The sequence below is a fragment of the Jaculus jaculus genome, chromosome 11 (genome assembly GCF_020740685.1).
Source record: "Jaculus jaculus isolate mJacJac1 chromosome 11, mJacJac1.mat.Y.cur, whole genome shotgun sequence".
NCBI classification, from domain to species: domain Eukaryota; kingdom Metazoa; phylum Chordata; class Mammalia; order Rodentia; family Dipodidae; genus Jaculus; species Jaculus jaculus.
This window is the reverse complement of record NC_059112.1, coordinates 108,869,832-108,891,121: the sequence shown is the minus strand read 5'-3', so window position 1 is coordinate 108,891,121 and position 21,290 is coordinate 108,869,832. Positions and strand designations below refer to the sequence as shown.

The 21,290-nt window shown below is 45.7% G+C and overlaps 1 protein-coding gene across 2 annotated transcripts in view; it reads left to right on the top strand.

Annotated features, from left to right (window-relative positions):
• The window catches only part of Hmox2 (heme oxygenase 2), a 36,279-nt gene that overhangs the window by 120 nt on the left and 14,869 nt on the right, over positions 1-21,290 (top strand). Inside the window, exon 1 of one of the 2 annotated variants that reach the window (XM_045161673.1) lies at positions 13,830-13,955. The exons of the other annotated variant lie outside the window; for it this stretch is intronic. Within the exon in view, the coding sequence (XP_045017608.1) occupies positions 13,905-13,955 (51 nt within the window). The 5' untranslated portion in view covers positions 13,830-13,904. Of the gene's footprint in view, positions 1-13,829; positions 13,956-21,290 lie in introns of those variants that run through there. 2 annotated transcript variants of the gene reach the window in all.

The following is a 21,290-nucleotide window of genomic DNA, read 5'->3' as shown; positions in this document are numbered from 1 at the left end:
CGGCCTTCTTCCGGGGGGGGTCCTCGGGCCGCGCCGTGGGCGGCCATGGGGCTGTCAGGCCTGGCCGCGGCCGGCTGGAGGGGACATCCGGGCGGGGGACGGCCGGAAGTGGGGTGAGGCCGGGGGAGCCAGAGACCCGGGACGCCCCACGGGCCTCTGGGGGTGTCAGGTGAGCCCGGGAGCCGGCATGCCGCTGTCCAGCGGACGCTCCCGCCGGGGCCCGGGAGCCTGAGCGGCTCCTGGTGGGGTCCGCTGGGGCCCGGTCCCTCCCCGCGTCAGGGATGCCCTCGGCGAGGTGACCCGCGGTGCATTCTGCGCCCGCAGCCCGGCATTGCAGCCTGCTGTGGTGTGGCCTCACTGTCGGTCAGCGTCGCCTGCCGCTCTGTCCACCCCCCTCGTGACGGTCACGTCGGTGGGGAAATCCCTCGGAATCGCTGTGTGTGACCTCTGGTGCTGGGTGCCGAGCTAGGAGGAGTCGGCTTGAGGTACCGCAGCCCTGGTGTGGGCGGAGTGTCCACCTGTCTCTTCGTAAGCACAGTGTGCTAGATTTCCTAATTGCCCTGTAAAAGCTGCCAGGACCGCCTTGGACAGTCTTTGCACAAGGGTTTGCCTATGTCATGCTTTTTAAGTTAGTTGGGAAGGTAGCTGTGGCCTGTGGCTTTTCATTCCCTACTGTGTTATATATTATTGATGGCGCCATAAACCAGAGAAGGGGGAGTGTGAATGTCAGGGATAATTATCGTATACTGTTCCCCACAGTTGAGGAAGTCCACTTTCTCTAAGCTCTTCCCAGATCCTTCTGAGTTGGTAGTTTTCCCGTTTGTAAAATGAAGTTTTACATCCCACAGGCAAGAAGATGATCTTAAATCTAGTGGCCTGTCTCAAGATCCTGTACTCTTTAAGTGAAGTTACAGAGATTGGAAATGGATTATGTGGAGTTGGGATGTAACTGAGATGGTAGAAAGCCGTGGGCTCCATCCCCACGATCCCATACACCTGGTGTGGTGGTACACACCTGTAATCCCAGCATACCAGAAGTGGAGGCAAGAGGATCAGAAACTCAAGGTCATCCTATATAGTGAGTTTGAGGCCAGCCTGGGGATCCATGAGACCCTTTCCCCCTTAAACAGTCCATTCAAGTGGAAGGAAATGATTTTAATGGTTTAGTGATTTTTTTGAATTTCTGATATGGAGATCATCTATCAGTTTTTTTTTTAATTTATTCATTAATTTTGAGAGAGATTGGTAGATAGAGACACAAAGAGAATGCATACAGCAGGACCTTCAGCCACTGCAAATGAACTCCAGATGCATGTGTCACCTTGTGCATCTGGCTTATGTAGGACCTGGGGGATTGAACCTGGGTCCTTTGACTTTGCAAGCCAAGTGCCTTAACTGCTAAGCCATCTCTCCAGCCCCACTAATCAAATTTTAAAATTCTATCTTAGTTCATGTCCTATCTTGGTGGTGGTGATGGAACTGGCTTCATGCATGTTGAACACACACTTACCACCAAATCCTCGGCCCTAATCAATATTTTGTTGAGAAGGGATCTTCCTGTTAAGTGTAGCCCAGGCTGGCTTGAAATTGAGATCCTCCTACCTCTGCCTCCCAAGTGCTGGGAGCTACCAAACATCTAGCTTAGTCAATGTTTTGGTTACAGTAACTTTATTAAAACAACTTTCAGTTTCTTTGAGAAGGGGGAAATTGTACCTTTTTTTTTAAAGGCTTATCTCAAGGCATAATATTTACTTACTGTGGTTCATGGTCTAATAGGACATTTGTAAGTTAACTTGATAACATTGGAAGTTGTTTTCAAATTCAGTACCTGAGCCAAAGCACTGGTGTGATGGTGTGGGAATTTGTGGGTCTTGGAAAGTTGCATACTTATTGAATGACCTAATCCAACTGGGATGTGAAGAGGAAATCCTGTGATTCCTTCATTGTCTGACTTGATTTCCTTCTTTCCTTTATTTAAAACAATATTGAAAGCCGGGCGTGGTGGCGCATGCCTTTAATACCAGCACTCGGGAGGCAGAGGTAGGAGGATTGCCATGTGTTCAAGGCTACCCTGAGACTCCATAGTGAATTCCAGGTCAGCCTGGGCTAGAGTGAGACCCTACCTCGAAAAACCAAAAAAAAAAAAAAAAAAAAAAAAATTGAGATGCTGTTGAGTGACCAGAGTCAGGAAGAATGAGCACTCTAGAATGACACGGCCAGTGAGTTACAGAGAGTGAAGTGTTGTCTTCAACTTATTCCTCAGTAAGTCTGTTGAAAACTTACAGAATATTATTTTCTTTCCAAATTCTATTTTAATAGCTGAATCATTTTATTTATTTTTTTTTTTTTGAGGCAAGCCCAACAGACTCCTTTTTTTTTTTTTTTTTTTTTTTGAGAGCGACAGACACAGAGAGAAAGACAGATAGAGAGAAAGAGAATGGGTGCGCCAGGGCTTCCAGCCTCTGCAAACGAACTCCAGACGCGTGCGCCCCCTTGTGCATCTGGCTAACGTAGGACCTGGGGAACCGAGCCTCGAACCGGGATCCTTAGGCTTCACAGGCGAGCGCTTAACTGCTAAGCCATCTCTCCAGCCCTCTTTTTTCTTTTTTTCTTTTTTTTTTGGTTTTTTGAGGTAGGGTCTCACTCTGGTCCAGGCTGACCTGGAATTAACTCTGTAGTCTCAGGGTGGCCTTGAACTCACGGCGATCCTCCTACCTCTGCCTCCCGAGTGCTGGGACAGCCCTCTTTTTTAATGCAAGAGAGTGAGAGAGAGAGAATTGGCATGCCACTACAGTTGAACTCCAGACGTGTGCCCCTTGTGCGCATGTGCAACCTTACACTTGCATCACTTTGTGCACCTGGCTTATGTGGGACCTGGAGAGTAGAACATGAATCCTTAGGCTTTGCAGGCAAGCACCTTAACTGCTAAGCCATCTCTCCAGCACAGCTGACTCTTATTTATTTAATTAATTTACTTATTTTAAGGATAGGGCAAATCTCAGGACATTAATTTATATATATATTTTATTTGTTTATTTATTTATTTTTGAGAGGGAGAGAGAATGGACACGCCAGGGCCTCCAGCCACTGCAAACAAACTCCAGATGTGTGCACCCCCTTGCGCATCTGGCTTACATGGGTCTTGGAGTTGAACTGAGATCCTTTAGGCTTCGCAGGCAAACGCCTTAACTGCTAAGTCAACTCTTCAGCCCCCTTTTTTAATTTTAAATTTATCTATTTTCATCTTTTTAACATTTCTGGTTTTATGTTTATTTATTTATTTATTTGAGAGAGAGAGAGAAAATGGGCATGCCAGAGCATCCAGCCTCTGCAAATGAACTCCAGATGCATATGTGCCACCTTGTGCATCTGGCTTTCATGGGTCCTGGGGAATTTAACAGTGGTTGTTTGGCTTTGTAGGCAAATGCCTTAACTGCTAAGCCATTTCTCCAGCCCTGTTTTCCTTTTTTACAATGGTTGTAGTCTTTTATCCTCCCTCCCATTTTCCCTGAGGGCTCTCCACTGTAGGGTTATTGGTGTTCACTGTTAGGTAAACAGGTGGGGGGATTATATTTCTACCCACCCCATAGCTCTTAAAATCTTCCTGTCCCCTCTTCCACAGTGGTCGCTAAGCCTTGATGGGTCTGTTAGCAATCTGGTTTAGTGTTGCCTTCTCTGTAGCCTCTGGGTTTCCGATTCATTTTTTTTTTTTTTATGTTTGTTTGGTTTTTGTTTCTTGGGGTGTGTGTGTGTGTGTGTGTGTGTGTGTGTGTGTATGTATGGTTTTTGCAGGCAAGCATCTTAACCACTAAGCCATCTCTCCAGCCCTCCTCTGCAATTTCTCCTGGGCTCTGGTAGATGTGGTAGAGGTGGCATGTCTTTGGTAGGCACTTGGCTATCTTTTCTTGTTGATGGATCCTGAATCTCCTGAGTTTTTTTTTCTGACATCTGTAAAATAAAAAAAATCTCCATCCTAGAGTGAGAGCAGTCTGGAAAGGGAGTATACTTATTTGTGAGTTTCTGGTGTGTGAGCCTACTCTTACTCAGAAAGCAGTTGTGTTTCTCTCCGGAGTCTTACGAGTTTCCTGGTCATGGGATTCTGACTTGGTTTCCAGTACCAAATGTGAGTGCTCCCCTCTGAGCAGACCTCATGTCCAATCAGAGAACACTTGGTTACTCACAAAGGCTGTGTGCCACTGTTGCACAGGTGTGTAGTTCTTGTGCAGCTGGTTGACTTTGTAGCTTTGCAGGGTCCCCTGCTTATTCACGCTATTGGCGACCATTGTCCCCTAGCAACTCCCTTAGCATTTTCCAACACTGTGAGGGCTGGCCAGGAGAGAATTGATTTTCCTCACTGTTCCAGCGTGGCATTTCAGTGTCCTGTGACCTCAACCTGTGGTGTCTTCAGCAATAGAAACTTACCTTTTAGCTCTGGCAGGTAATTAATCAAGTGTTATGACAAATGCCTGCATTGTTCGGGGGGCCTTATGAGTCTCCCTGACCAACATTAGATGACTCTATAGGACAGCGGGAATTTGCATCAGGATTGAACCAAAACCTGGAATATCACTCTTCCAAGAGATAGATCTTTTAGAAATGGGAATTGTATATTTCAATGTAAAATTTAGAATTCAGCTTATCACTCTTTGTAAACAAAACCAAGCAAACACACAAAAACCTTTGAACTATAAATTACCTCTTTTTGCATCTGGCTTACTTGGGTTGTGGAGAGCCGAACCTTGGTCTTTTGGCTTTGTAGGCAAGCGTCTTAACTGCTAAGCCAACTCTCTAGCTCTAAATTACCTGTCTGTAAGGTACTGACCGTAGTTAAGTCAAGCATAAACACATTGATGTGTGCCTGTAATCCCAGCACTTGGGAGGCTGATGCAGGGAGGTTGTGAATTTGAGGCTAGCCGGAGCTACATAGTGAGACTCTGATTCGAAGAGAGGAGGAAAAAAAGAAAAATAATAATTCTGGGCTGGGGATGTAGTGCAGTGATAGAATACTTACCTAGCATGCCCAGAGCCCTGGGTTCCATCCCTGTCTGTGCTGGAGGTAGGGGAATGGGTTCTGGGTCACATGACAGTTTGCTATTTAATTTACTAAATCTAGTAATTTTAATTGAGGCTAAAGAGGTGGCTTATTAGTTAAAGGGACTTGGACTTGTTTGCAGAGCCTGATGACCCTGGTTCAATTTCCCAGTAACCACATAAAGCCAGATGCACAAGGGGGTGCATGCGTCTGGAGTTTGTTTACAGTAGCAGGAGGCCCTGGCATGCTTATTCACTCTCTATTCTCTCCTCTCTGTCTCTCTCTTTTTTTTTTTTGTTTTGATTTGGTTTTTCAAAGTAGGATTTCACTCTAGCCCAGGCTGACCTGGAATTCACTATATAGTCTCAGTGTGGCCTCGAACTCCCAACGATCCTTCTACCTCTGCCTCCCGAGTGCTGAGATTAAAGGTGTGTGTCACCATGCCTGGCTGTGTTTGTTTGTTTATTTATTTATTTGAGAGCGACAGCGAGAGAAAGGGAGAGAGAGAGAGAATGGGTGCATCAGGGCCTCCAGCCACTGCAAATGAACTCCAGATGCATGCACCTCCTTGTGCATCTGGCTAACATGGGTCCTGGGGAATCAAACCTGGGTTCTTAGGCTTCACAGTCAAACACACTAACCACTAAGCAATCTCTCCATCCCTGAAATATTTTTTTAAAAAATCTATCTGGTCATGGTATTGCAAACCTTTATTTCTAGCATTTTGGAAGCAGAAATAGGAGGTTTCCTATGAGTTCAAGGCCACCCTGAGACTACACGTAGTGAATTTCAGGTGAGATCCTACCACCAAACCCTCCCCCCCCCCAAAAAAATTTAGTAGGCTTATGTTCCACAAACAAAAGATGAAGGCTTTGCATGTTTTGTGGTGATCTGAGTAATTTTAGTCTATTTTTGTACTGTTGAGAATTGCACCATTATGGTTGGGGGGGGGGTGCACACCTTTAATCCCAGCACTCAGGAGGCAGAGGTAGGAGGATTGTCATGAGACTACATAGTGAATCCAGGTCAGCCTGAGCTAGAGTGAGACCCTACCTTGAAAACCAAAAATAAATAAATAAAATAAAATAAAATAAATTGTACCACTATCAATTATGTAGAGTTTATTTGCAGGTATGTGTAGTGGGAGGGGCATGCTAATGATTCTCGTTGCATGGGCCTGCAGCCTTTTCAAACATGTGCTTTGGACTACACTGCACAGTCTTCAGATCTCTCAAAGATTTTCTTAAATTTTTATGTACATGATCATTTTTATTGGGAAAGAGCGTGAAAACGTTTTATTTTGCATGTTTATTTTTATTATCTATTTTATTTTATTATTTTTTTGAGATAGGATCTCACTTTAGCTCAGGCTGACCTGGAATCCTCTATGTAGTCTCAGGGTGGCCTCGAACTCACGGTGATCCTCCTGCCTCTGCCTCCCAAGTGCTAGGATTAAAGCTGTGTGCCACCACACCTGGCATTTTTTTTTTTTAAGTTTTAATTTATTAGAGGAGAGAGAGAGAAAGAGAAGGAGAATGGGCACACCAGGGCATCTGGCCACTGCAAATGAACTCAATGCATGTAACACCTTGTGCATCTGGCTTACTTGGGTGTTGGGGAATCAAACGTGGGTCCTTAGGCTTTACAGGCAAACACTTTAACAACTAAACCATCTCTCCACCTCCTATTTTCCATGTTTTTGTTTGTTTGTTTGTTTTTGTTTTTTGTTTTTTTGAGGTAGGGTCTCACTCTGGTCCAGGCTGACCTGGAATTAACTCTGTCATCTCAGGGTGGCCTTGAACTCATGGCAATCCTCCTGTCTCTGCCTCCTGAGTGCTGGGATTAAAGGTGTGTGCCACCACGCCAGCTTCCATGTTTTTATATGCATGTTCATACTTATATTTGCACATTGTGTGTACATGTGTGAAGGTGTACATGTGCATGTGGAGGCCAGAGGAAAACCTTGGGTGTCATCCACATTTATTTTTATTTTATTTTATTAATAATTTTTTATTGACAACTTCTATACTTATAAACAATATCCCATGGTAATTCCCTCCCTACCCCCACTTTCCCCTTTGAAACTCCACTCTCCAATATATCCCCTCCCCGTCTCAATCAGTTTCTCTTTTATTTTTATGTCATGCTCTTTTCCTCCTATTATGATGGTCTTGTGTAGGTAGTGTCAGGCACTATGAGGTTATGGATATCCAGGCCATTTTGTGTCTGGAGGGAGCACATTGTAAGGAGTGCTACCCTTCCTTTGGCTCTTGTAATGGACCCCTGAGCCATGGAAGGTGTGATAAGAGATATTTCAGTGCTGAGCACTCTTCTGTTACTTCTTCTCAGCACCATGTTGCCTCCTGAGTCATCCCAAGGTCACTGCCATCTGAAATGAGAAGTTTCTCTAATCAAAAGTGAGAGTAGCATTAATATATGGGTATAAACATTAAGAGAAGTGCTTACTGGGCAGTTTGGTGAGCATAGTATATACTTTTAGCCAGAGAGTAGCAGACATTACACCCCTAGGGCTCATGACTACCCCTGTTGTAGGTTTTCAGTATCAGGGATGTATTCCCTCCCATTGAGCGGGCCTCCAGTTGAATTAGAAGGCTATTGGTTTCCCCCATAACAGACATGCCACTATTGCACCCATTAGCTCATTTTGCCTGACTGGCCAAATATAAGGCTTGCAGTGTCCACTGTTGAGTACCTTCATTGGTGATTTCTCTCTCTCTCATTTAACTGTGTGTTCCATGGCTTTTTTTCCAGCTTTCTGTCAGCTGGTCAACATGGAGGAGGTTTTCAGCTCAACTCCAGCAGGGTTTCTCAGTGACCTTGCAACCCAAGTATGCCATCCACATTTTTAAAAAAAATATATTTTTTATTTATTTACAAGCAGAAAAAGAGAGACAGAGAGAATGGGTGTGCCAGGGCCTCCAGCTACTGCAAATGGACTCCTGATGCATGCACCACTTTGTGCATCTGGCTTTACGTGGGGAATTAAACTCTAGTCATTAGGCATTGCAGGCAAGTGCCTTAACCACTGAACCATCTCCCTAGGCCACTTTTTTTTTTTTTTTGAGGTAGTGTGTTGCTCTAGTCCAAGCTGTCCTAGAATTCACTGTGTGGTCCCAGTGGCCTTGAACTTATAGTGATCCATTTATCTCTGTATCCTGAGTGATGGAATTAAAGGCATGCGCCACTATGCCTGGCTCAGCCCCATGTTTTAAAAATATATTTTTTTTAAAATTTTATTTATTTATTTGACAGAGAAAGAGGGAGAGAGAGAGATAATGGGTGTGCCAGGGCTTCCAGCCACTGTAGATGAACTTAAGATACTTGCGCCTCCTTGTGCATCTGGCTAACTTGGGTTATGGGGAATTTACCTTTGGCTTTGCAGGCAAATGCCTTAACCACTAAGCCATTTCTCCAGCCCAATTTTGTGTTGTTGTTTTTTTTTTTATTTTTAATTAATTAATTTATTTATTTGAGAGCAACAGACACAGAGTGAAAGACAGATAGAGGGAGAGAGAGAGAATGGGCGCGCCAGGGCTTCCAGCCACTGCAAACGAACTCCAGACGTGTGCGCCCCCTTGTGCATCTGGCTAACGTGGGACCTGGGGAACCGAGCCTCGAACCGGGGTCCTTAGGCTTCACAGGCAAGTGCTTAACCGCTAAGCATCTCTCCAGCCCTGTTTTTTTTTTTTTTAATAGAATATTTTTATTTATTTGAGAGAGAGAGGCAGAGAGAGAAAATGGGCATGCCAGGGCCTCCAGCTGCTATGAATGAACTCCAGATGCATGTACCACCTTGTGCATCTGGCTTATGTGGGTCCTGGGGAATTGAACCTGAGTCCTTTGGCTTTGCAGGCAAGCACCTTAGCCACTGTTGCAGTCAGGTTCGCATTGCTGGTAGAAATCAACCAACGAAGAGCAGCTTGTGGGAATAAAGAGGTTTATTTTGGCTTGTAGGCTCAAGGTGGAAGCTCCATGGTGGCAGGGGAAAATGATGACTTGAGCGGAGGGTGGACATCACCCCCGGCCAACATAAGGTGGACCATAGCAACAGGAGAGTATAGCAACAGGAGAGTGTGCCAAACCCTGGCATGGGGAAACTGGCTGAAATACCCATAAGCCCGTCTTCAACAATACATCACCTCCAGAAGGCTTTAATTTCAAATTGCTATCAGCTAGGGAACCCACTGTTTAGAACACCTTAGTTTATGGGGAACACCTGAATCAAACCTCCACAGCCACTAATTCTCTCCAGCCCAACTTTGTATCTAATTACTTTTTTTTTTTTTTTGAGATGGAGTCTTGCTGTGTAAGCTTAGCTAGTCTCAACACTGTGTAGTCCAGGCTGGCCTCAAATTTGTGGTAATTCTCCTTCCTCAACCTTCTTTATCTTTTAATTTAATTAATTTATTTGAGAGAAAGTGAAAGAGTGGATGCACCAGGACCTCTACCCACTGCAAATGACTCTATCCCTAAGCATTTTTAAAAAAATTATTTGTGTTTTTTTAAGATATGGTCCCCTGTAGCCCAGGCTGACCTGGAATTCACTATGTAGTTTCAGGGTGGCCTCAAACTCACTGCAATCCTCCTACTTAAAGGCATGCACCCCCACACTCAGCCTTTCTTTCTTTCTTTCTTTCTTTTTTTTTTGTTTGTTTTCAAGGTGCGGTTTCACTCTATTCCAGGCTGACCTGGAACTCACTATGTAGTCTCAGGGTGATCCTACTATCTCTGTCTCCTGAGTTCTGGGATTAAATGTGTGGGTGGTGGCACAGCCCCCCCCCTTTTGTTTTGAGAGAGAGAGAGAGACAGAAAGGGAGTGAGTATGGGTGGCCCAAGTTCTTCTGCCACTGCAGGAACTCCAGACACATGCTCCACTTTGTGCATCTGGCTTTATGTACTGGGTACTGGAGAATCAAACCAGGGTCATCAGGCTTGGCACGCACACACGTGTGCCTTTAACCTCTGAGTCATCTCATCAGTCACCCTACTTGTATTATTTTTTTCCCTGTAGGGTTTTACTTTAGCCCAATCTGACTTGGAATTCATTATGTAGTCTCACGGTGGCCTCGAACTCAGGGCAATCCTCATACCTCTGCCTTCCAAGTGCTGGATGCTGGGATCAAAGGTGTGCACCAGCACATCTGGCCAGCTTCTTAAATTTTTTTTTTCTGTTTATTTTATTTATTTTCACAATTTTTATTAACATTTTCCATAATTATAAAAAGCATCTCATGGTAATACCTCCCACCCCCGCACTGGCCAGCAATTTTTTTAAATGTGTGATTGTCCTAGAGAAAGAATCATAAGCCTTTGATTTTCAAAGGGATTTGCAACCAAAATGTTGGAAGATTGTTGGAAAATAATCCCCCCACCCCAGTATTCAGAAGTGTTCAATAGTGTATCTTCAGAAGAGGAGGTATTTGGGTGAAAGAGACACACCCAAGGACATTCCTTTGTAAACAAACAGCTTTTCGTAGGACTGTCATGAGACTTGCCTGAGTGCTTCTCCAAAGAACACTGCGTTCCCACAGTTACAGAGTGATCTGATCTGGTTCTCAGGAGAAGGGCACACTGCCTGAGGTCACAACACCTCCTTGGCTAATTTGGATGAGGAGGAGGTGTTTAAGGCTCAGGTCTGTCCTCAGGGCCCTTATAGTCCATCACACAGGGTTAGTGCTAAGTACAAATGTTGAAGATGGAGTGAGTTGAAGACAAATCAGAAAGTCTTATGAAGCTTTCAGGAAGCTGTTGGATTATTAGAAATATGAGGCATGAGGGCTGGGGAGATGGCTCAGCAGTTAAGGCGCTTGCCTGCAAAGCTAACCACCTGGGATCAACTCCCCCATATCCACATAAAGCCAGACACAAAGGGGTACATGCATGTGGAGTTCATTTGCAGCGGCTAGAGGCTGGAATTCACTATGTAGTCTCAGGGTAGCCTCAAACTCACGGTGATCCTTCTACCTCTGCCTCCTGAGTGCTGGGATTAAAGGTGTGCGCCACCACGCCCAGCTCCATATGATTTATTTATATCCTCTTAGATTTTGATTAGCCCTCCCTCCACCTTTCCTTTACTCAATCTACTACTGAGTTTTCTTCCTACTCACACAGAAGTCTAGTCACCTGTAGCTAGGATCCACATATGAGAGAGAACTTGCAACATTTGGTTTTCTGGGCCTGGGTTACCTCACTAAGTATAATCCTTTCCAGATCCATCCATTTTCCTGCAAATTTCATACCTTCATTTTTCGTTACTGCTGAGTAGAACTCAGTTGTATAAATGAGCCATCTCTTCATTATCCACTCATCAGTTGAGGTTTCATTTTCCAGCTATTGTGAATTGAGTGGCAATAAAATGGTTGACAAGTATCTTTAAGGTAATGAGATGAGTCCTTAGGATATATGCCTAGGAGTGTGCTATAGCTGAGTCATATGGTAGATCTAATTTTAGCTGTCTTAAGAACCTCCACACTGATTTTCACAATGGCTGGTCCAGTTTGTATTCCCACTAACAGTGTAGAAGGGTTCCTCTTTACAACATCTTCACCAGCATTTGTGGTCATTTGTTTTCATGATGGTAGCCATCAGACAGGAGTGAGATGGAATCTCAATGTAGTTTTAATCTACATTTCCCTGATGACTAGGGATGTAGAACATTTTTTTAGATGCTTATATGCCATCTGTATTTCTTCTCTTGAGAACTATTTAGTTCCATAGCCCATTTTTTAATTGGCTTGTTTGATTTCTTTCTTTTTTTTTTTTTTTTGGTTTTTCAAGGTAGGGTCTCACTCTGGTCCAGGCTGACCTGGAATTAACTCTGTATTCTCAGGGTGGCCTTGAACTCACGACGATCCTCCTACCTCTGCCTCCCAAGTGCTGGGATTAAAGGCATGCGCCACCACGCCCGGCTTTGATTTCTTATTATTTAATTTTTTTCAAATTTTTATTAACTTCCACGGTTATAAAAAATATCCCATGGTAATACCCTCCCTCCTCCCACTTTCCCCTTTGAAACTCCATTCTCCATCATATCCCCTCCTCCTCTCAATCAGTCTCTCTTTTATTTTGATGCCATGATCTTTTCCTCCTCTTATGATGGTTTTGTGTAGGTAATGTCAGGCACTATGAGGTCATGGATATTCAGGCCATTTTGTGTCTGGAGGAAGCACGTTGTAAGGAGTCCTACCCTTCCTTTGGCTCTTACATTCTTTCTGCCACCTCTTCCACATTAAATCCTGAGCCTTGGAAGGTGTGATCGAGATATTGCAGTACTGAGCACTGTGGCCACTTCTTTCCAGCACCATGATACCTTCTGAGTCATCCCAAGGACACTGCCATCTGAAAGGAGAAGATTCTCTACCAAAAGTGAGAGTAGCATTAATATAAGGGTATGAACATTAAGAGAAGTGCTTACTGGGCAGTTTGATAATCATAGTATATACATTTAGCCAGACAGCAGCAGATGTTACACCCCTAGGGCTCATGACTACCCCTGTTTTTAAGTTTTCACTATCAGGGATGTGTTTTCCCCTATGGAGCGGGCCTCTAGTCCAATTAGAGGGCAGTTGGTTTCCACCATGACAGACATGCCACTATTGCACCTGCTTTTAAGCAGAGGGCGACATATGATCAGAAAAGATATCTGCCCAAGCGCATGAGTCAGCCCCTGGCCCTAGCTGTACCCAGGACATGCTTGAGACTTGCCCAAGTCTTGTCCCTTCTGCCTTTTCTGCTCCAGCCAATGAGAAGCATACAAATGTTACTGCTGCTTGCTTAGCCAATCACAATGGAGGTTACCTAATCTGCCTAGAATTCCCATAGCCTCTGCCACCAACTTTGCCCACCAACATCTTACAACCAATCTAAAGAATACAAGTACAGGGCTGGAGAGATGGCTTAGCGGTTAAGCGCTTGCCTGTGAAGCCTAAGGACCCCGGTTCGAGGCTCAGTTCCCCAGGTCCCACGTTAGCCAGATGCACAAGGGGCCGCACGCGTCTGGAGTTCGTTTGCAGTGGCTGGAGGCCCTGGCGCGCCCATTCTTTCTCTGTCTCTCCCTCCATCTGTCTTTCTCTCTCTGTCTGTCGCTCTCAAATAAATAAATAAATAATGAACAAAAAAAATTAATAAAAAAAAAAGAATACAAGTACAGTTACTGTTTAAACCAACCAATTGTGTAACTGCTACATTAGGAATTCCCTTTTTCCCTGCCCAAACCTCAATAAAAACCTCTCCTTGCCGCCATTCGGGGCTTTCGGGTGAATCCACTGTGCAGGTAAAGTTTGGGAGCCCAAGCTTAAGCCCCCAAAATAAATGCTCTGTGTTGTTGTATACGTGATCGGCTCCCTGGTGGTCTTCAGGGATTTTGTGATCTGGGCATAACATTTGGGGTCTTGTCTGGGATTGCCCAAGACCCTCTAGGACCCCTGACACATTGATCCAGACTGCTGGCTGGTTAAGTGTCTGTTTTGTGTTTCTCTTCCATTCAACTTTGTAGCAGGCCCTCCCTATACCAGAGGAAGGGCTCAGTGGAGCTAACAGGCTGACTCCCTGGCACTCCCTCTGAAGGTCACAGGACCCCCTAGTGATCCTGGCAACCAGCCACATCACTACTGGCTATTTGCCACAAGTGATCTCTATAATTGGAAAATGCAGACCCCAAAGTTCTCTGTAAAGCCAAGGGGTCTAATAGACTTATTAGACTATATATTTTTACCCACTTGCCAACTTGGGATGACTGTCAACAACTCTTACAGATTCTCTTCACTATAGAGGAAAGAGAGAATCCATACAGAAACCCAAAAGTTGGTTCTGCATACAGATGGTAACCTGACCAACAACCAGGCTATAATAGATGCAAGCTTCCTATTGGCTGGACCTGACTGGGATTTCAACACTGAAGAAGGTAGGAGACACTCAGGGTCTACTGCCAGACTCTAATGGGGGTTTCCAGGCAGCCGCTAGGCGGCCCACTAATCTGGCCAAAGTTAGTGATGTACAACAAAGGAAGGATGAATCGCCCACCACCTTCTTAGAGAGGCTCATCGAAGCATGTCATACATATATGCCTATGGACCCAGAGAGACCTGAAAATAAAACTGCAGTCATACTTATCTTTGTTAACCAAGAGGCACCAGACATAAGACGGAAAATACAAAAATTAGATAGGGTAGCTGATAAGGAGCTGGTTGCCTTGGTGGTGCGAGTCTACAATAATGGAGGAAGCCCAGAAGAACGTCAGGCTCATGCCATAGCCTCAGCTAATGAGAAAAATACTCATAATCTGGCCAAGATCCTTTTAGCTGCAACAGCTGAGTCCTCAGGAGAACAAAACAGACAGCTCAGAAAGCTTACAACTAAACAAAGTAAAAAGGGGCCCCAGGACGAATGGCCTAGAATGCAATGTAACCAATGCGCATATTGCAAAAAGATGGGTCACTGGGTTAAGGACTGTCCTGAAAAAAACCCTCAGAGATAGAGGAACATGGAGCATGTCTGGGTCATAGACCTAGAGGAACTCAATGACTAGGGGAGACCAGGTTCGGACCCCGTCCCCGAGCCCAGGGTAACCCTAAGTCTGGAGGGGACACCAATAAACTTTCTAGTGGACACAGGTGTACAACACTCAGTGCTAACAGAGCCCCAAGGTAAATTGTCCAACAAAAGGTCTTAGGTACAGAGAGCTACTGGTGTGAGCCAATGTCCATGAACTACCTGAAGAACAGTGGGCCTTGGCTTGGGCTGGGTATCCCACTCCTTCATGGTCATACCAGAGTGCCCATGTGCCCTGCTAGGCAAAGACCTGCTCATTAAAATCAGAGCTCCAATTTTCTTTGACTCTGATGGGCCTCATGTTGCTGACAAGCGGGGACAACCTACACAGGTTTTGGCTGTGAAATTGGAAGATGAATACAGGCTCCACCAACAACCTGGCCCATTGGTGGATATTGCCAACTGGCTACAAAAGTTCCCCATGGCCTGGGCTGAAACTGGAGGAATGGGACTGGCCTCACATAGTACACCCATCTGGGTGGAACTAAAATCTGGAATAGCCCCCATACAAGTAAAACAGTACCTTATGTTTCAAGAAGCCCATATGGGAATCACTCCCCATATTAGGTGCCTCCAAGACCTGGAAATACTAATCTTCTGCCACTCACCCTGGAACACACCCCTCCTCCCCATGAAGAAATCTCACACAGGCAACTACAGGTCAGTTCAGGACCTAAGGGAAGTCAACAAATGAGTATTGGACATATACCCTACTGTGCCTAACCCATACACTCTCTTGAGCTTTCTGTCCCCTCTCAAACATGGTGTATAGTTCTAGATTAAAAAAAGCTTTCTTCAGCCTGTCATTGGCTACCCAAAGTTAGCTGTTCTTTGCCTTTGAATGGCATGATTCAGTAAAAGGATTTAGTGGACAATTTACCTGGACGAGGCTGCCCCGGGAATTCAAAAATTTACCTATGCTGTTTGACAAGGCCCTACCTGGGTGAGTACCACCAAGCGCATCCTCACCTCACCTCACCCTGTTACAATATGTGGATGACATCTTAATAGCAGCAGACACAGCAACGGCTTGCCATGCTGGAACAGAAGATCTGTTGGCCACTCTGGGAGATTCAGGCTACCATGCTTCTGCAATGCAGGCCCAAATATGCCTAAAAGAGGTGACCTACTTGGGATATGTTCTTAAGGATGGACAGAGATGGTTATCAGAAGCTAGGGAAGAAACTATGTTGAGTATACCAACCCCTACCACTCAAAGGGCAGTATGTGAATTTCTGGGATTGGCAGGTATTTGCTACCTCTGGATCCCAGGATTTGCTGAATTAGCAAGGCCCTTATATGAACTAACCAAGGAGGGTGACCCCTTCCAGTGATCCCAGGCCCAGGATCAAGCCTTCAAGAAAATTAAATAGGCCCTCCTGACAGCCCCCACCTTAGGGCGGTCAGACATTAACAAGCCCTTCCACCTTTATGTGGATGAGAAAAAGGGTGTTGCAAAGAGGGTTTTGACTCAGACCTTGGGACCTTGGAACCAGCCAGTGGCCTACTCGTCCAAGAAATTAGACCCAGTGGCAGCTGGCTGGCCACCATATCTCCGGATTGTGACAACCACTGCCCAATTAGTCAAGGATGCAAATAAATTGACCCTGGGGCAAGAACTTCACGTCATTACTCCCCGTGCCATAGAGGGGGTCCTCAGACAACCTCCTGACCCATGGATGAGCAATGCCCGCATAACTCATTATCAAAGTTTGCTTTCAAATCCTCCATGAGTCCAATTCCTCCCAAGCATGGCCCTAAAACTGGCCACCTTGCTGCTCAACCTGAACCTAGAGGTGCCCCTCCATGACTGTACTGAGATGCTGAGTCCGGTCCACAGCATCAGAGGAGACCTGATGACCGATCATTGCCGGATGCTGAAGCCACATGGTACATGGATGGCAGCAGCTTCATTAGGGATTCAGAGGTATTTGGGGGGTGGAAGTAGTGACTGAGACTGGGACCATATGGGCTGCTGCCCCACCAAAGGAAACGTCAACCCAGATGGCAGAACTCATTGCCCTGACTGCGGCCTTAAAATTGGGCAAAGGGAAAAGACTGAATGTTTATACAGATAGCCACTATGCATTTGCCACTGCTGACATGCATGGGGCTATCTACCAAGAAAGAGGCCTCCTTATGGCTGAAGGAAAGACTATTAAACAAGAAATCTTGGACCTCCTGGCTGCCTTGTGGCTGCCCTCCAAATTGGCCATAATTCACTGTCTGGTTCTCAAAGGCTAGACACTCCAGTGGCTAGAGGAAACCAGGGGGCTGATGAGACTGCCAAAAAGGCTGCCTTGGAGCCTGAACTGGTGCTAGCTCTGCTGCCTGACACAGGACCCTCAACATTGCCTGGAATCTCCATCTATACGCAAGAGGATTTACAGTTAATCCATAGACTCCCATGACCCAAAAGATAAGAACCTGATGGGAAACTGGGGACTGTAGATTAATCTTACCAGGACAGTTGGCTGAGGAACTCCTCGGCTACATCCACCAGTCAACTCTGGGAGTCTGGAAGACTGAAGATTTGCTCAGACACACCCATCTTTAAAGTGTTCAACTTAAGACCACAAATTGAGGAAATTGCAAGTAAATGTCTGAGTTGTAAACTCACCAATGCTGACCACAAACCCAAAGAACGCGGAATGCAGCTGAGGGGCTCCAAATCGGGGGCCCACTGGGAAATGGACTTCACTTGAGGTAATACCAGGAAAATAATGGATACAGGAACCTTTTAGTTTTTATAGATACTTTTTCAGATAGACTGAGGCCTTCCCAACCAAGCATGAAACAGCACAGGTGGTGACTAACAAGATACTGGAAGACATCTTCCCCAGGTATGGCATGCCAGCACTTTTGAGTTCAGGCAGTGGATCAGCCTTCATTTCACAGGTAACACAAGAGATAGTCAAGATGTTGGGAGCAGATTGGAAATTACAGTGTGCCTATAGACCCCAGAGTTCAGGGGAGGTAGAAAGAATGGGTAGAACCCTAAAAGAGACCCTTACTAGATTAACCATGGAGACTGGCATGGACTGGGTGACTCTCCTCCCCTTCGTCCTTTATAGGATGTGCAACTCACCCTATGTTATGGGGCTTACACCCTATAAAATAATGTTTGGCAGACCTCCTCCCATACTGCTTAATTTAAGAACAGAGCTAATTGCAGAATTTGATAATAAACATTTGCTTGATTCCCTTGAAATGCTAGCCAAAGCTCACAGGGATGTCTGGCTGCATCTGAGAGCTATATATGAAACTGCACCACCACTGACACCTCACAGCTACCAACCAGGGGACTGGGCCTTCACACACCGACACTGCCGACTCCGACATGAGACCCTCAATCCCAGTTAGAAGGGACCCTACATCATGATCCTGACTACTCCCCCGGCTGTTAAGTTCAACGGCATCGCATAGTGGATCCACCACACCCACGTTCGTCTCACTGATCCCCACACTCAGCCAGAAGACTACAAGCCACAATGGAAAATTGACCAAGAACGCAGTTCCCTGTTAGACTCAAACCCAAGTGCTCTTAATCTTGTCTGCCCTGCTAACTGTATGTACTCCTAGCCCTCATCAGCCATCTAAACTCACCTGGGTGGTCACAGATGTCTCCACCAGGCACATCTTGGCTCAGACATCCAAAATAGCACCAACTAACACTTGGTTCCCTGATTTAGGTTTTGATTTGTTAGACCTGCTCCCTGATCAGAGTCCCTGGGGATTTCTACATAGCTATTTCTATGTGTGCCCAGGTGAAAGACAGACAGATAAGGCTTGGAGGAAGCAATGTGGGGAGGTCAAATGAGTTCTTTTGCTGGTTCTGGTCTTGTGTAAGTACTGGGGACATCTATTGAACCATCCCTGTCAAGACACATCTTATTCAGGTCAGTTGCAATGATATTCCAGATGTCCAATTCCGAGGCCAAAAGGTTAGCCACATGTGTGTCGTGGACACACTAGAAACAGCTGCAACCCCTTTCTGATCCGCTTTACAGAGCAAGGGAAAAAAGATTCTAGCTGGGAGGTAAGAAAGACTTGGGGCCTACGGACATATAATCACCACCCGGGGGGCTTATTTACAGTTCAATTAAAAAAGACCACCCTTATACCTGGGACCCCACCTATAGCCATAGGTTATAGGTCCCAATCCAGTGTTGGTACCCAGTCCCCAGACTCAATCCACCATGCTGGGGACTCAGGGCTGGATCCCACTAACTAAACCCCCTCAAGCTGCCTGAGACATAGGGTTCTCATATTCTCAACACCCTATATGGGATCTTGTCTTCAAAACTTTCCAAGTAATCAATGCCTGTAAACCTGACCTGAGTAAAGAATGCTTAAATTCTCAGCCCCTTTTTATATTGGAATGTCTATTGTTATGGGAATTTTAACCAATGTCTCACAGGACTCCTGCCCCTGGGGACAACTAAGTGAACTGTCCCTCCACCAAATAAAGGGGACTGGAAACTGTGTGACTGCCCCTGAGGCACAAACTCATGTCGGGCTATTGAAGGACCCAAGGACCAGAGTGACGCCATGACAGGCTTCAGTAGTGCACTGTCCTGGCTAGGCCTAAGTTTAAAGTTCCTGCTTAAGCAGAGGGCAACTGCCCCGACATATGGTCAGGAAAGATACCTGCCCAAGGGCCTGAGTCAGCCCCTAGACATGTCCAGGACATGCCAGAGACTTGCCCAAGACTTGTCCCTTCTGCCTCTCTTCCCCAGCCAATCAAAAGCATACAAATGTGGTGGCACACACCTTTAATCCCAGGACTTGGGAAGCAGAGGTAGGAGGATTGCTATGAGTTCCAGGCCACCCTGAGTTTACATAGTAAATTCCAGGTCAGCCTGAACTAGAGTGAAACCCTACCTAAAAAACAAAACAACAACAACAAAAAAACATACAAATATTACTGTTGCTTGCTTAGCCAATCACAATGAAGGTTACCTAATCTGCCTGGAATTCCCCTAACCTCTACTGTCCAACATTTTAAGGCCAATCAAAAGAATACAAGTATAGTTATTGTTCAAACCAACGAATCATGTAACTGCCCAGCTGGAAACCCCCTTTTTCTTTGTTCAAATCCCTATAAAAACCTTACCCTCCTGCTACTTGGGGGTCTTGTGGGGTTCCACTGTGTTGGTGAAGTCAAGAGACCGAGCTTAAGCCCAAAATAAAGCTCTTTGCTTTTGCATACATGTGTGGTTCTCCTTGGTGGTCACTGGGGGCCGCTGTGCAGAATGATAACCATTATGCTGTCCCTTCTGGATGGTGGGCCTGCAGCACTGGATTGACCCCATGCGTTCACAGTATAGTTCTAAATTTAAGAGGAGGGTTTTATGTTAGGGTACAACTCTTCCCCAGAATAAGATACTGTGAAGAAACTCAAATGGAACTGGCCCTATCTCTTCCAACTAGACAGAAAAGGGCCATAGGAGCAGCCACCATATTACTCTCTTGTTGGGCTGGGCTTTGCTGGTGCCACACAGGTATAGGGACATCTGCCCTGATTCTCCAAGATAAAAATTATAAAACCCTACAGGAAGCAACTAATTCAGATTCGGCCTGAGTTGAGGACTCAATTGGTAAACTAGAAAGATCCCTAGACTGACTGGCTGAGGTAGCCCTCCCTACAGAATAGATGAGATCTAAATCTTCTCTTCATGCAACAAGGTGGCCTCTGTGCTGCCTGCAGAGAAGAATGTTGTTTTTATGTTAACTACTCAGGAGTCATTTGTGACTAATGGCCATATTGAGAAAAAGAATCAAGGACAGAGAATCCAAGAACAGTCTTAATTGTTATGAAAACTTACTTAATTGGTCCCCTTGGCTAACCACTGTCCTCTCAGCTCTAGCTGGCTGGACCCTGATTCTGGTTTTACTATTCTTGACCCTTGGGCCCTGTATTGTAAATAGACTAGTCTCACTTATCAGGGAACGGATTAACACGGTCCAACTCATGGTACTCAGGTCCCAATACCACCCCTTAGAGCCTCTTCCGTAAATTAAGGACCCATGATTGGGTCCGTCTTAGTCACAAGCAGAGGGGGGAAAGAGGGAGCCAGAGCACTGCCATGACAGGCTTCGTAGGGTGCTGCCCTGGCTAGGCCTAAGTTTCAAGTTCCTGCTTAAGCAGAGGGCCACCGCCCTGACCTATGGTGCAGAAAAGATACCTGCCCAAGGGCCCAAGTCATGCCTGAGACTTGCCCAAGACTTGTCCCTTCTGCTGTTTCTGCCCCAGCCAATCAGAAGCATACAAATGTTACTGCTGCTTGCTTAGCCAGTCACAATGGAGGTTACCCAATCTACCTGGAATTCCCTTAGCCTCTGCCACCCACTTTGCCCACTGACATCTTAGGACCAAACAATCAGTCAAAAGAATACAAGTACAGCCGGGCATGGTAGCACACGCCTTTAATCCCAGCACTCAGGAGGCAGAGGTAGGAGGATCACTGTAAGTTCGAGGCCATTCTGAGACTACATAGTGAATTCCAGGTGAGCCTGAGCCACAATGAGACCCTACCTCGAAAAACCAAAAAAAAATGCAGTTACTGTTCAAACCAGCCAATCATGTAACTGCTACCTTGGGAATCCCCCCACCCCCTCGCCACCCAAACCTCAATCAAAACCTCTCCTTGCCGCCATTTGGGGTATTGGGTCGAATCCACTGTGC